Source organism: Delphinapterus leucas, chromosome 7 (assembly GCF_059928025.1).
Source record: "Delphinapterus leucas isolate spDelLeu-1000000601 "Yukka" chromosome 7, BTC_Dleu_Yukka2, whole genome shotgun sequence".
NCBI classification, from domain to species: domain Eukaryota; kingdom Metazoa; phylum Chordata; class Mammalia; order Artiodactyla; family Monodontidae; genus Delphinapterus; species Delphinapterus leucas.
This window is the reverse complement of record NC_143135.1, coordinates 30,340,092-30,356,988: the sequence shown is the minus strand read 5'-3', so window position 1 is coordinate 30,356,988 and position 16,897 is coordinate 30,340,092. Positions and strand designations below refer to the sequence as shown.

General features: G+C 42.2%; 1 protein-coding gene across 1 annotated transcript in view; it reads right to left on the bottom strand.

Moving 5' to 3' along the window:
* The window catches only part of LGR4 (leucine rich repeat containing G protein-coupled receptor 4), a 99,542-nt gene extending 91,176 nt beyond the window's left edge, over positions 1 to 8,366 (bottom strand). Inside the window, exon 1 of the mRNA XM_022583735.3 lies at positions 7,929 to 8,366. Within this exon, the coding sequence (XP_022439443.3) occupies positions 7,929 to 8,113 (185 nt within the window). The 5' untranslated portion in view covers positions 8,114 to 8,366. The remainder of the gene's footprint in view (positions 1 to 7,928) is intronic.
* Positions 8,367 to 16,897: the final 8,531 nt, after the last annotated feature.

The following is a 16,897-nucleotide window of genomic DNA, read 5'->3' as shown; positions in this document are numbered from 1 at the left end:
GAACTAGCAGTAGCACAGAATGGATGAAAACTGGGATTATGATAAACTGCTAAGTATCAGTTAGTAAATCCATGTGTAATCTTTTAAAACATGATACTAAAATGTTAAATGCATTGAATACTCCTTTCTTAACTCTGATCAAATTGTATGAGAATTCTGTACATGCTTGATGTGAGATAAGGAGAGCCTGAAGAGGACCCAAGGGGCAATGATCAGATTCGGAAAATGCAAAAGCTGGATTTAGCACCTAAAACAGAGAAGCGTGTGAACAGTCTTCAAGAACATTAAGAAACCTAAAGGTTAATCAACAGTATTTGCCTTCTCTCCCCTCACGTCCATAGGAGTTGCTAGACTTCGGGATAGAGTTCCTAAGGTGTAAGTAAGGTATTCAAGACAGAGAATAGTGCTGATTCTCTGGAGATTCTCAGGCAAAAAAAGAAGCACCCTGAGATGGCTTCCACACACGGGAAGGGTGACAACGTAGATCACAGTGGTGGCAACCACAGGTCTCCTCTCTACTGAGAAAATCTAGTCTGCCAAGCCCTTCTTGTATTATCCATACTAGTCGTATATTTTCTCTAAGGGCCTCTTAGCATGAAGCTTACCCTGTAGGGAAATGGGAAAAAGCAGAAGTTAAACAGCATCATAGCCCAGTCCCCAGAGTTTTAGAGAGAAGACTGCCAACTCGGAAGCATACCTCCTACCCTGCACTTCCCAACAAGAAACGTGAATAAGAATGAGATTTCTAATGGCCATCTATCTACCTCCCTAGGAAAACAGCTCTAATCAAGCTCTTCAGGGGAGTCTGGAGGTCACCACTTGCATTCAGTTATGCTGCGGCTTATACTGAGAGCTCCACATGGGCAGTCAGAGCCCGGGCGGAGTGGGCAAGTGGGATCCCAAGCAATCCTAGGTGCATTCCTCAGCCATGCTTCCCACAGAGCCAAGGGAAAGGCGCCATCTCCCTGCCAAAGTTAGGTCACTCTACTCGGGAGGAGAAATTCCCCCAGAGAAAACTTTAAAAATGTACAGGGAACAGGGAAAATCTAACTCATGATTCTTCTGGATACCACGCTCTGAAATCTGATTCAAAGAGCAAAAATATTCTGTTGCCAGTGTGCACTGAGATTTTCATTCTTTTAATGGTCAATTTTGTATTTAAAACTTTGTTTAAAAGAAGGGGGGACTGCATTCTCCTAGTGTAAAAATAGAGGGGGAAAAAAACTAGCTCAAGGGGCTTACATAACTTTTTACTTATCTTGACTCGGAATACTTAAATACAAATGAAATATGAAGGATAAAGGGTCATTAGATATCCCGTAATATATTAAATATGCTTTCCCCACACATGTTTTCTCACTAGCACGGAAAACAGACCAGCCCGGGATCTAAACGTATACCCAGTCTTGGCCCAGCTGCCTCCCAAAATATCTATGGTTTACATTTCCTTACAAGGATATTCTTATATTCTTAATGGGCCAACGTGTTGCCACAGAGGCTTGGTTCAGTGCTTTTCCCATAAGATCTTTCATTACAGAAAAGCTAAGAGAACTACCAAAATATGTATTTTTTAAATGTTCATTTCTGAAGCCTACACTCTTAGATGGGCATTCCTGAACCCCAATCACTTGCATCTAAAATAAGAGATGCAAAATGCAAAATGACAATTCTTGCTGTAGACTTACTGCAAGGGCAGAGGGGGACCTGGCTGGCATGCTTTTTTGACTATTAAAATATGTAACAGTATCAAAACGTGCTTTAGAGACTAAAAACAACCACCCATTCAGAGTTTTAACTGCCTGTACACGACACAGAATATTTCTATATTTCTACAAATATATATATATTTGTATATTTCTATACAAAGTTTAATAACAAATATTTGTCTATGGGTGGGTGAATCCAGAGTATACTACTACATAATTACATCTTGCCATTTAAAGGGGGTATTTGAGTAGTAACTTGCTCAAGTCTTTAGAAAGTTGAGATGTTACTAAATGTATATGAACTATAAAATCATTTCTAAACTTAATTTTGTACTCACCCAATTTCAGACAATAGAGCCGATACCCGGCCTACAGTTTGTTCACCAAGTGTTGAGACACAAAAGAAATGTCTAGAAAGGCAGACAAATTACTCATTGTGTAAGAGTACTGATTTGCTAAATGCCCTAGTTTTTTTTCCTCACTGACAGAATTTAAAACTAAAGCATTTTATTATCCTCAACGAATCTTTCGAAAAACTACACTTCACTGAACAAAACTGGGGACAAAGTTATCCATGTCCTTGTATATACAGGAAAACAAGCTTTGGGCATTGCCCAAAACTTGAAGAATTCAGGAGGCAATTAAAGAGCAATCTAGATAATACATTTCTAAAGACAAAACCATGAACTCTCATTTAAAAATAATTAAAAGCAAAGCTGTCTGATCAAGTTACATTAGTTACGTTTCTCAGAGTTTAAGGCACATTGGGCAGGGTTTAACCTGTAACCCAGGTATACTGATAAATATTGTGCTTTTATGGAAACTTCTATCTTTTTTATAGAGAAAAAGTGGGAAACGGTCTTAGAAAAATTTCAATGAGTCACTAAAGGATTCTTACAACTTCACTTGCTTGATAGTCTACACAGATTCAGAGAGATTCAAAGCAATGAGAGCCATTAGTCACCAATATGCATTACTTCCTGACAAGAAAAATGGAAATAAAAGGATAAGCACAACCAAGGAGACCAAAGACCAAAATCCAAACTTGCAGGCTGTCAGTGCTTTTCGCCATTATAAAGATGACTAAAATAAGAATTTGAGAGATAACCTGACAGAGGCCAAGAAAACGCCCAAACTTGCCTGGATCCACCTACTAGTACAGAACTTTGATCTTCCCTAAGAGATTAAGTTGTCAAATGTTACCTTACGATTCACGTAAGAGCCAAGTGCCTGGACATTAAATGCTTGTGATACCATAACTGTCATTAGCATTTAGCTGGACTGAAAATCATAAAATATTAGTGGTTACCACAAGCCTTCAGGAGCCTCGAATGAGAATCACTGGTTTAAATCCTGGGTAGAGCTCAGACCACACCCAGCACATTGTTGCCTTCTGACGCAGGTTCCCCATGCATACATTCCAGTAGAGGTGGACAATTGGGGAAGTTTCCTGGGTCAGGGAGGGATTTCAGGATTGAGACACCTACACTATACTTAACACAACACAGAGGATGGGGACAAACGTTTGGGAAAAAAAATCGAATTAAATAGAAAGAAAACTTTTGGCAGTAAGAGTTGTTTACTTCCTTGTTCTCAGGTGAAGAAGCCAAGGCCCTGAAGGGTTAAGTGTGTCACCACCTCAAGGTCACTCGTGTGATTTATTGACAGATCTGGAAACCAGCTCTCCATATTCCCAGCAGAATGCTCTTTCTTCTCTTGTTTAAAGAGAACCCAGCAGTTCACTAGTTTGTAAAATAAACGACCTGTACCTAAAGATGTTCATATATTGGCCTTGTTTAGAACAAAGTTCCCTGGTATATAACACAAATACTTCTCTAGAAAGACACACCGCAGAAAATAAGCTAACAGTGAAATTTACAGTCAGTAACTTAGACATCAAAATATCAAAACTCGACCATCAAAAAAGGTATAAACATTTAGCCACTGATTACTGACCTGCCAGGGAATACAACTGACACTGGAGGAAACATAAGAAAATACTTTCAAATAATACTATTAAAAGAAAGGCGCTTGGAGTCGTGAAAAAAAGTACACCTTAGGGAAGAATCTGAGATGATGCTTCCCAAAGAAGAAAAAGCAACAGATTATTTTTTAAAATCCTTCAAAGCCCCTCAGGTAACCATCAGTTCTATATAGAAAGCTTGCTAACCTGCCCGTGTACAAGATACACACACTGTGAAGGCTGCAGAGATTATGACTAATTATATGGAAGTGAGGACGTTGAGTAACTTTTTGTACAGTATCCAAATTACTGAAACAGAGTGATTTTAGTTTCCAAGTGTGAAGCCATACCAACAGGAAACAAGCAGGGCTATTCTACCCCAGCAAAGCGCCTTAGCTAGTCATGCATTCTGTAACAAGTCTCCATGGCAAATTTCCTAACACACACTTCTAAACACAAAGAACTCCTCCTCCAAGTGAGTGGCAATAAATAGGCTTGTGCAACTTCAACTAGATGGATATTCAGATACTTCTGGGATCTTTTCACGAGAGTAGTCGATCGCTATCATCACCTTGCCATCCTAAAACTGTAAGAATTATAAATCATAGAATGTCTGGAAACTAGAAGCAGCCTTACATAGAATCTAGTGAATCCAATGACTTCATTTTCCAAATGAAGAAACTGTCACCAAAAAAAAAAAAAAACAAACGTAGAATGACTCGCCCAAGGCCACACAATTACTCAGGGGCATGGTGAGGGCTCAGACCTACCACCCTCTCCACAAAGCCACAGAAACAGCCTTTATAATCCTAAAACTGTGCACCAGACATAACCTAGCATGCGGAAATTTGTAACCCCCATCTACAGGTCTCAAATTTTGTGACAGTAACACACAAACCAGAGGACACACGTTCACTATTCCCTCCCCCCCCACCACCATGACTTCACCCCTTTCTCTCTCAATCAAGAATCTTGGAATGCAGGTGATTAAGAGGGACCTTATTAGCTCTAATGGGGAATAAACTTGAACCCTTCTGATTAAAAATACACTTCAGAATTTTAATACTAGTCAGAGTACTTCCTTTAAAACACCTCAGTGTGAAATGTGACAAGCCAGTGCACTGTGACACAGGATCGGGAACTGCCACTGCAAAATATAAATAAGCATTACAAGTGCAGCAAACTCTGTGAACACGGGAATCCCATCAACAACACTGAGGATTACATCTGACTCTGCCCCCAGACTCAGATAAAGCAGCTTTCAGCAGGAAATAGACACTGTTAGGCTGAACAAGTTTAAACGAGCCTAAAGGAGAAAAAGCAGGTATCCTCTCTCTGGGTTCTCAGATCTGGACAAAAAGCTAAATGCTGAGAATGCGGAGTTTGGCAATCCCGCGTGGGAATGAGGGCTGAATTCCAAGCCCCAATCCTGCCCCTCAGTGTGGCCTTAAGTCCTTATTTATTCACTGAAGCATTAAGCGCTTCCTTTGTACCGGACTCTGGACTCCAAGTTGAGTAAAATAAAATCCCTGCTCTGTCAACGAGGAGTCCCAATGTGGGATGTGTACACACCTGAGTGAGGTGAAGGTAAGACACCATTGAGGAATGACAAGAAAATAACTTCGATTAATAATTAGTCTCACCTTTTTGACTTCTATTTTTGTGATTATCATTTTATGTATAACTAAACAGGCCTTGGTGCTCATGCTCCAGAAATTAGAAATCAGTGGATCAAAGTTTGGGAACCATGGATCTAGTTCCTTGGTGTGTACCTGTGTTCCACCAAAGCTGTGATGGGACAGCAAATCAGAAGTACTTGCAAAGAGACCTTGGGTGATTCCAAGGTGTCTTATAAGATCAACTGGAGTGGGCAGATCACAACACCCGCCCCTCTTCAACATGGCTTTTGAGATCACTGGTTTCCCAAAATGCAAATACACTGCCCTTGAAAGGCCCTTTACAAGGGCTCGTCATTATAACATATACTTTTATTTATTTATTTATTTGCGGTACGCGGGCCTGTCACTGCTGTAGCCTCTCCCGTTGCGGAGCACAGGCTCCGGACGTGCAGGCTCAGCGGCCATGGCTCACGGGTCCAGCCGCTCCGAGGCATGTGGGATCTTCCCGGACCAGGGCACGAACCCGTGTCCCCTGCATCAGCAGGCGGACTCTCAACCACTGCGCCACCAGGGAAGCCTTATAACATATACTTTTAAGGGTGAAATGAAGAGTGTTCAAGTGAAATAAGGAGTTATCAGGAGGTACAACTACTCTACAGGTCACGAAGGGAAAAAGAAAATACAACACATTTGCCCACCACCACAGCTCAGAAAGTGCTATGATGATGCTAGTTTAGGCAATCTGATCTGGACTGGTGCCAATTATTTATCTGTTTCCCAAGCCACGAACAGTCACTTATGTAAGGCTCAATGTTGAGAATATAGCATTTCACTACCTTTGGTGAATTCTAAAGAAAGATGCCTGATGCTCTATAGCAAGGAGTGCGCTCTCATAAAAATAAAAATTTCTTCGTGGTTTTTAGGTACTAATGTAAAAGAGCCCTCTTCCTTATAGGGCAAGTCTACACATTAAAACTCAAGGAATCTGCTAAACAAGGTCTTTTCAACTGGTCAAAATAGTAAAAGTATGCTTTTCTCTCTTGGACCTGAAAGAGGTTTCAGGGAAAGCCACCTCTCCTGAATGAATTCCCTAAAAGTATGAAGAGGTCTTGGGGAAAAACAACAGCCCCTTCCCCTCTAAGCAGTCTTCTTTCCCTTACTTCTCCCCACTCCCACCCAAACTTTCCCACGTAGGGTACCTTTGTGGGCAAATTGCTCGTCACTGCAAAGTTAACTTTTTTTTACTGAAAAGTTAAATTTCACCATATTGAAGGAAAATGACTTCAAATGTGTAACTAAAACCTGAGAAAAGGAGGAAAAAAAAAAGAGAAGGGGGGCTGGCGGCCAAAGAATGAGACAGGTTCCAAGTGGCCACAAGACTCAAAAAAACCCCACTGGCAGAGGCCAAGCAGAACACCTCCCACCAGCCACCTGGAAACAGCACCGCTCTGGCCTGCACAGAAAGGATCTCTTCACAGGGTCTGTTATTCCTTTCACACTGTCTATTTCTAAGAGGTCCCTCTCAGCAGCTGTAAGGTAAAAGGAAATTCCCTTTACCCAAGGCCTCTCAGAATCCCTTCCTCTCTCAAACAGTTCTTTCACTGCCCTTGATTTAATCTGGCCGCACAGCACAGCAAGGCAGGACAGGAGCATACACCAAACCCTGCACGCAGTTACCCTATTCTTTCTCTACTGGTGCCATCTGCCAACACCACAGCCAACACCTATTTCAGAGTCTTCGTTTCTAAAGCGAATGTCTAAAGCTCTCCGTCCCCATTTGTGGAGGGGGGTTTTAGAAGTCAGAACCATCTGAGTGACTTTCCCAACCTCAGGCAGCTCAAAAGAAAAGTTCTACTGGTTAAGGAACAGCAGAAAACTGCTCCCTTTTGGGACAGGCAGAGCTTATGCTCTGGAACTTTCATTTTCCTCCAATATCCTGTACTTCAGGTCAGCATTCCTTCTTTTAAAGGCCTTGCTGGGTAAAAGTATTTCACCCAGAGAAACCTGCAATTTCCCCCCCGCCTCCCTTCTCCGTTGTTTTCGCCCGGTTTCCCTGCGAGCTCCAGAACCCCAGGCGTTTGCTGGTGAGTCCGGAGTGGAACTGGACTGAGGTGCCAGGTCGCTCCCACCCCTGCCCCCCGCCCCGGACAGGGCCAAATGGGAAGGCCATTCGCCCCGACTGCGGTACAGGTGTTTTCTTCTCCCCACATGCCAGAACCCAGGAGGCTCCAGGTGCTTCCCCACGAAAATTGCCTCGGTCTCAGACTCAGGCCAAGTTCTAGCCGCCCTCACCCCTGCCGCCTGCAAAACTCTTGCCAGCTGAGCAGGGGCCCGGGGGAGAAGAGAAAGTCGCATGAAAAGGCTGCCAGGGGCAAGTGTTTCCAGATTCCTCCTTCCTCCTCGGCCCCACATGCACTTGGGAGTTGGGGGAGGGTGGTGGTGATCGTGCCCGAAAAGTCTGGGAAAAAGAGCTACACGGGTCTCGGACCCGGACTGGCAAAGCTTGTGAAGCTCGCGGCGCTGGAGCGGGTGCCAAGGAGGTGACGGCGCCCCCTCCTCGGGACACTGGGGATGGAGTGGGATCTGCCACTGGCTCCGCCCCCCGGAACCCCCTCCGGCGCCCCCTCCGCCCGCACTCACAGCGCTTGGGTGAAGGCGCTGAGCCCCTCGGGCACGGCCGTCAGCCCCTTCCCGGAGCAGTCCACCCGACGGTCGCCGTCGCAGCTGCAGGGCGCCGCGCAGAGAGGCGGCGCCGCGCCGCTGGGCTCGGCCGAGCCGCGCAGCCCCAGGGCGAGGAAGCAGAGCAGCCCCAGCGGGCCCGGCATTGCTGCGGCCGCCTCCAGCGCCGGCCTCTCCCGCGGCGCCGCGCCTTCGGCGCGCCTCTGGCGCCCTCCGACGCCCCCCGCCGCCCTGGGCGGCAGGCCTGCGGGCTGGGCCGGGGGCTCTCCTCTCTCTGCAGTCGCGGGGGCTCGGCCCCTTCAACAGTCCGCGGCGGCAGCAGCAGCGCAGGGACGCGGCGCTCCGGAGTTTCGCCCTACCCGCTGCTCCATGGAAGCGCAGAGGCAGCCCCGTTCCTCCAGCGGCTCAGGCCAGCCGGCCGGGCCGGGCGCAGCTGCAGGGGCCGCGCTCTGCCATCGCACACGCCTCCCGGTCCCCGGCCTCCCGCCGCAGCCGCTCTTCAAGGTTGAGGAGCGCAGCCTTCAGCCATGCCGGCCCCTCGCCACAGTCCCACGCCCGGCTCTCGCACAAACACCCGGGCTCTTTCTCGCTCTCTCGCAGCCGCAGCTCAATCTCCTCCCGTCCTTTTCCCTTCTAGGGTTGCATGCTCGGGTTCCCAAGCCCCCAGCCGCTGGGTTATGCAAATCACTTAGGTACATGCAAAACTAACCCGTCTCCTGGAGCGCCATTGGCCGGGGGAGGTCTCGAGCTCATTACTATGCAAAGAGAGGAGCCGCCATTGGCCGAGAGTGGGACCAGAGGGGCGCGGTAATCGGGCGTGAGTGACAAGGTAGTGGTGATGGTGGTGGTTCGCGGCAAAAATCCCTGCCTTGGCTAGATTTGCGTGGCAGGTTGTGGATCGAAGGTGGAAGCATCCGAAGACTTAGAATCTGGGTTTTCCCTCCCCCACTCGTCGTCTTCTCTCTGCAGAAATTGGATCTCCTAAATTGGATGACCTGAAAAGTAGAACTTGCCTCCAGCATTCAGTTAAGTTTCAAATGACTCTCCACTGTTCCAAATGGCGAGGACTTTGGGAGCTGTGCAAATGGAAGAAAGATTTTGAAGAGGAGAGAAAAGGTTTCTCTTAATCTGACATAAATATTTGAGTTTTAGCTATATACTAAATTAAAACTGTGTACCCCCCATCCCCCAAGCGCCTCTCACTTCAACTGACATCTTTATACCTACCTTGATATGCACTTGATAGCTAAGTCTTAGCAATTAGCCATCCACCATACAGAGTTTTGGTGACCACAACTCAGATTGCTTTCTCATCTACTTTAAAATCCTAGAATACAGGAATCTTGTTAGGGTCAAAGGAGGTGATGTTTCTGAACACTGGGCAATTTCTCCAGACAGCTTTTGCTGTCATTTGAGTTCTAGGTAACTACCCTTGAGAAGCCAGCAGCAACTTTAGTGTTAGGTAATTATCAGCATTCCTTCCTCTTCTGGACTTTTGTGGCTTAATAGACCCCACGTTATTGTTATCATTGTTTGTACCAAATACTGCTTTATGGGCACCTCCTTTCTTGCTTTCCACTGTGCCTTTGGGTTATTTTACTCTATTTTGAAGACATTGCCATGAATACTTTAAATTAAGGCAGGCTGGGTTAAAAATGTCACTGTCATCAAGTTGATTACTCATGTCATGTAAGTAAAATTAAAGAAAATGGAAATAAGTTGATGCAGACCCAAGGAGTTTAAAATGAAAATTTTCCATCATATTTACATTCAGGAGTTTATTTTAAAAATAATGCCCAGTTGGGCACATGACTAACATACAATAAATTTATCCACACGCTTGAGAGTCAAATAAATACAGATATGCCTTGACTTTAAGTTTTAGGAATGACCTATTTCCTCTAATTGTAGGTTCGAAAGAGAAATTAAAGGTAGGTGGACAACCCTACCTTTTATAGATAAGAAATCTGAAGTTTGCAGATGCTGTGCTCTGCCCAAGATCATCACAGAACAACTCCTGGGCTCCTGGTTCCTTGTATGTTGCCCTTGGAGGCTTCCCTGAATTGGTTTCCATTGTCTAAATCATTTCCATTATTTTCTAGCAACTCTCATGAGCAAGTGAAGAGAAAATTGTTAATTTCATTTCTTTATTTGATTCCTTTAACGTCTCTCTTTCGTAACAACACTGGAAGATGACAGAATTTCTCTTGCCAAGGTATCACTGTCTTCTGCTGTTTTTTTTTTAATAACAATTATATATTACACTGATTGATTTTAATTTGTCCAAATAATTCATTTCCTTTCTTTTAAAGTAGTGGTTTTTAAACTTTAGTTAGCATAAGAATCACATGCAAAGCTTGATTAAAACTGCAAAGTGTCTTAAAAGGCTTAGAGCCTCGAAATCAGCATTTTGATACATGTCAAGTGAAAGTGAGACAGGTGGTCCTTGAACCACACTTCGGGAACTTTATTCTTTGCTTCCAAGGAATAAGATCTTAGGGCTGGCAACTTAGATGAAAGGAGAGATTTGGATTGTGGAAAAAGGAGAGATGTAGATTTTATTGCAGAATAAAATCCTATTATCTAGGAGATGAAGAAGGTAAGAAAGGCGGATTCAAATTTGCAGCTTGTCCAAGACGACAAAATATCAGGAACAAAGGACTTGGGCAGAGAAAAAAAGAGGTAAGATATGCTAAAGTTTTAGTATTTCTGGTAGTTGCTACATTATATATGTTTTGCTTTAAAGATAAACTGGCCAATTAGTCTTCACTTCTTGGATAAGATGCCCCAAGAGAGGAAAAAAACCGCTGATTTTTAAGATACTATCCCAGACAACTAGAGAAAAATGATCAGCTCTTACATAACCCTTAAGGACCTAGAAAGATATCTGGATGAACCAGAATTTGATGGCAAACAAGTAATAAACTTAGTAGAGACTCTGCCTCCAGACTGGTTCCTCCTTCTAGTTTTTCATGGCCATGGATGAGTAAATGGATAGCATCCACAGGCTGGATAAGAGGAAGTGGAGCCTAGCTACAGTGCCTCTGCATTGCAGGGTACTTTTGGGCAACAAAGGAGGCACACCCTTCGAGTGATGTTCACCTTGGGGCTTTTGTGCAAAGGGCACAGGGCATGTTGACTCGTGGACAAGCTGGATTTTGTCCAACTCACACCCTCACCCAGACATTCTTATAAATATAGAGCCTACACAAGTGTATGAAGAAGCCGTACCTGCAAGCTGCTCCATTAAGGAAACAAAACCTGGGAAATTGTGAAGGTTCTTCAGTAGTGCTGTAATAACTGGATTATAAGTCCTCGAATGTACAGAATTTCACCTTTTATAAAGTAACTCCAATTTACAATAGAACAAAAATCTGAGTTCACAGCAATCAGCTTAAGAAATAGAATGTTACAAATGTAGTTGAAGTTCCCTTTGTACCTCTCCCCAATCATATTCCTTTCCTTCTTTCTCTCTCTGGGAAGTAAGACCTTTCCTAAACTTCATAATTAATGCCCGTGCATATTTTCATGCTTTTTGTATGGGTGCATCCCTAAACAATATATATTATTGTTTTGCATATATAAAGAATATCAATCTGTAATTCTTTTGCAACTTGGTTTCTTCATTCAGCCTGTGAGCTTTATCCATGTTCATGAAATATGTGCTATTGTTAATTCATTTTCCTTACTACATAGTATTCTGTTTAAAGAATATACTCAGTATTTATTTATCCATTCTATGAATATGAAACTTATTTGTATTTTTTCTAATAACGCTATCATGAATATTCTTGTACATGTCTCCCTTATATATGCCAAGAGATTCTCTAAAAGGTATTTCCTTTATACACGTGTGTGTGTGTGTCTAGGAGTGGAATGGCCAGGTCATAGACTATGTGCACTCACTGCTATTGGATGTCAAATTGCTTTCAAAAGCGACCGTACTTATTTGTGCTTCCTTCAGCAGAAAATAAGAAACCCCATTACCCTACATCCTACCAATACCAATATTGTGAGACTTAAATATTTGTGAATCTGATGCACCTGGAATGAAATCAAAGTGTAGTTGAAATTTGAATTTCGCTGATTACAACTGCATATTCTCATGTATTTACTGGGCATTTAGTGTGCTCTTCTATGCATTGCCTATTCATTTCCTCTGCCTGTTTGTTTTCTGTTGGGTTGTTTATATTTGTTTTTCTTGTTTAGGGCCAGATAGTAAAATTTGGAGTTTTGTGGACCACGTGGTCTCTGTCATAACTATTCAACTCTGCCATTGTAGCAAGAAATAAATCATACATAAACAAACAGATGTGGCTGTGTTCCAATAAAACTTTTTTGGCAAAAACACATGTTGGACTAGTTCTGGCCCGTGGGCCATATAGTTTCCCACCCGTTTTATAGGTGCTAATCCTTTATTGAAATCTAATTATTCTTTGAAAACCATTTGTAGGATTATGTAAAATTCAGAAGGACATGCCTCAAAGGTAACCATCTTTCCTTGCATGTTGACAGCAAGCACTTTTAAACTTCTGGTCTCCATGGTGAGCTCATGCTGAAGGTTATACTGCAGAATAAGCCCCAAAGAATCTGTTGCAAGCTTAAACACGCCTCTCTTTCTAGAATGAATGGTGTCGAAGTTATCCTGGGCACTTAGGGTTTATCATACCTCCCATCCAAAAGACACCCCAAATATTTGACCTGATGCAATCACACGACCGGTGAATAATAGCTATTGACTTTATGAAAGCATCCATGCCAAACCCGCCACCTCAAGTTAGAAGCCATATACATATATTAAAAATACGTATGTATCTATACATATACATACATATATATGGGTATTTGTATGTACATATACATACATAAACATTTCAAAACATAATAGGTTCAGGAAATAAAGAAAGAATATCAAGTCTAATCCCTACCCATCAGACACCTGATATGTATCTACTCTAGCAACTGAGTCCTCAAGATAAATGCTCTTGTTTCTGTGCTCTGATGCCTCCACATTTGCATCTGGGGCTTTGGGCTGGAGGAGCTCCCACACTGGGCCCAGAGGCTTGCAGTCTTAGTGTTTCACTCACTTGTCCTTTTCTTCTGACTCTCAGTGTCTGTACAGAGGTCCTATTTTGCACAGGAGATAGCATCTATTTTTTAGGGATAATTTAACATAACAATGATTATTTTGAAGCACACAAAAAAATAACAATATGAAGTTGTTGAAAAATTAAAAATATCTTTTTAAGCTACACAAGTGGTCAAGTTTGGGCTTCTGGGCCCTCTTTCCTCTGCCATCTGTGTAGAACTGATGGACCTTTGGGATGTGAGGACTGACAGTGAGGCTTCTGGTGTGACTGACTGAAGGCCATTCTTAAAGCCAGACCTTTTCAAAACATGACCCAAAATTTCTTAGTTTCCTGACCTGGTCAAATATCCTGTGGTCAGATGCCCTTTTCAGTACTTCTGAAGACCCATATTGACCCCAAACTTCAAAACATTAGGACAAATACCAGAAATATTCTCCTATACATAATATTCCTAATACATATTCCTAATCCTTTCTAAATCTGATTTTATTTTCCCAATCTTTCCATTTCAAATCTAACCCAAGAAGAGAATGAGACTCAAAGGAACAATTTCTGAATTACAGAACCGCACATGGATCCCAAGGTCTGAGTGCATAAACTACTGGTGAGAAACAGAATGAGGCAAAAAATTAAATGAGCGTTAAAGCAACCAGGTGTTGTAATAGAAAAGTAAAGGGAGAAAAATCAGAATAGAAAACTGGGAAGATTATCACCTAGTCATGCTGAGAATTTGTTAGGGCCAAAGTATTAACACAGAGTTCAGTCATAGAATTTGGTTCCTTTTCACTCCCTCAGAATTCCAAATAGAACTTTAAACATTTTGGAAAGACCTTAGCATGAGACAATTATTCCAAAGAACTACATGCAAAGTCTGGGCATCCCATAAAAGACGTGTACAGAAAACCAACACTTGGGGTGGGAGTCTGCAGTGGGGTTGAGGGTAGTTCTGCTGCTGAAGTGTCCTGGAAAGCTCTCTTTGTCTACAAGAACATATGTGGAAAGAAATCTAGAAAAGCAGGCAATAAGAGATTTTAGACTCAAGGAGAAACTGTGGGAGGATGTGGAGAGAATACTTTACATTCTGTAGGTTGTCTTTCTTTTCCTGACCTGGATACCTAATGCTGTCTCAAAAAAGACCTCTTGGGTAAACACCTCTTAGGTGATTCTCTTTCTTTTTGTCTAATGACAGCTGCCATGACTCTTCGAAATAAGAGGAGTGGCCATCAGAATGAAAAATTTAAAAATCCCAAGGTTTTTGAAAATGTCTTTAAAATCATTTCAAACATAAAAAATTCTGAGGCAATGCTCTAAAAATTCAGGCAATCTACCAACCATCTGTAATTTTCAAGATTACCTTGGAGAAGGGCAAAGCAAGGAAAGGTCTGGAGACTGGATCAATGTCACTGGATGTTAAGGTGATGCCAGAAATGCTTTCTTGGGGTCTGGCTGACAAAATCTGGTACTATTTATTAAACTCTTTTTTTTTTTTTTGCCTCAGGTTAGTGTTAAAATATATGAATTCAGTTCATAGAACATTATGAGGAAAGTTTTAAAAAAATTCAATATGAAAGAGAAAATGGAGGACCTTGAGATATTAGGGAAACACATTATAGTAACTTTGCCAGTTTCTCCTTTTATTCCAAAATAACACAAACTTGTCAAGCTTTTCAACATTTTTTGGGGGGGATTTTTTTTTCAAGGAATAGTTACCATGCACCTAGGCCTCACAACTTACTCTGTTGGGGACTGAACAGTTTCGATTTATGCAGGTCAGTCCACAGGTAAATCACTTGGAAAAGATTTTTTTTTTAATATTTATTTATTTATTTGGCTGTGCCAGGTCTCAGCTGTGGCATGCTGGATCTTCCTTTAGTTGTGGCACACAGGCTCTTAGTTGCGGCATGTGGGATCTAGTTCCCTGACCAGGGAGCAAACCCGGGCTCCCTGCATTGGGAGCAAGGAGTCTCAACTGCTGGACCACGAGGGCAGTCATTGGAGAAGATTTTAAACATAGAAATTCCACCTCCATTGATTCTGATACAGTAGGTCTGAAATGGGGCCTGGGATTCTCCATATTTAAAAAGTTCCTGATTCTGATGTAATTAGCAGGATTGTTGGTCAGTTAATCTCCCTACAGTCAGAGATCTGAGAGGTGCATTTTGTTGTCAGCCTCTGAATATAAGGTATGATTTGGAGTCTCTCCTGTCAGGCAGCTTACAATTCAATTTAACCTACAGAATTAAGAAATTTAGGCTTAACAAGGACCTTAAGGCTTGTTCAATCACCTGCCTAACGCTTAAGAATGTTCAACAGCATCTCTGCTTCTTTTGGATACAGCTACCGTCAGCTCATTCACACTCCCATTGGTAGTGGCAGTTCTGGCTGTTAGAAAGTTCTGTCTTATGCTGTGCCAAACTTTCTTCTTGATACTTTTGAAATCCTCAGAAACAGAAGGAACTTTGGAGATCATAGGTTAAATCTCATTTACCAGAGCGAAATCAGACCCACAGAGGATAACTAAATTACCAAAGGCAACATACTGAGTCACTGGCAGAACTGGAGCTAATATCTAGGTCAGTTGCTCTTTCCACTCTATACTTGGTTTAATATGTATTTTTAATTTTCATGGAAAAGAGAACATTTAAAAAAAAAACAAATTTAGTGTCATAGAAAGCCAGTTAATCCCAGTACCTCAGTTTTTGATTTATTTAAAGGAACTTACCATGTCCCCTCTGAAACGACTTTTCTCTTGATCAAACATCCAGTTTGAATTTGGGTGAAGATAACTGAAAGATGTAAAGACAAAAATAATTTCCAGTCAACTTAAGTTGTTCATACTTAGTAGAAGGGCCCAAACAATACTAAATCAGTCATCCTCCCCTCCCTCCCCAAAACCTATATACTGAATGGTAGATATTCTTGTAATTTGGTAATTTATATAGGTTTGTTTTGTTTTCTTTTAGAATGTGTTTGGAAAGTTTTCTTTCCACTTTTACAAAGGTTTGAACTTCATAAAATACATTGAAATATTAATTCGGGGCTTTAAAGAAAAGATTGGGTACATTTTAAAACTTAGGCCTGATCTTTAATTAGCAAGAACTACTAGAAAATTCTAAAGTAGAATCAACAGCACTTTAGTGCCACCTGGTGGTAAAATATAAAAAGGTAGGAGAAAAAGGTTATACACAGTTTAAGAAATCTGTGAGGCTCTAGTTAAAGAAGAAGGTGGGGATAAAAGGGGGTGTGTGCGTGTTATTGACTCCTTCCTTAATCAGCTTTAAAAGAAAAATGTTCATATTATAAAATGACACATTTAGATTAAAAAATTCCAATTCTGCCAATATTTGCAAATTTTAAGAATTGTTTAAGTGGTGGTTTAAAAATTTGTGTTTTGTTTCCAGCCACTCTGTTTACGAAATTATTTACATGTTTACATTTTTATCGGGCTACAAGGACACCACAATTTCTAGGTTTTAACTTCCATCTCAGTTGCTACTCCTAACTGCTTCCCCCCTTAGAAGCACTCACACCATGGGAGATTGGTAAATCTGGGAAGAAGGAAGAGGCATTTCTGTCTCACCTCTGCCCTTCTAGGGATGGGGTCTAGGGAGTGAGCAAGCTCTGCCCCTGAGGAATGGAGATGATGAGAACTCAGTCATGGTCCAGATGAAGAGGGTCAATATGGCTAATTTGAGGAAGCAGGTTTTCTTCTTAAGCCTAAGGTATGTATGCCTGACCCGTCTTTAACAGAAAGTGAGCTCCAGGGGGCAAGGGCTTCGTTTCTGTTCTCTACTGCACCCCTACCCTCTAAAACGTGACTGGCACAGAGTAGATAATCAA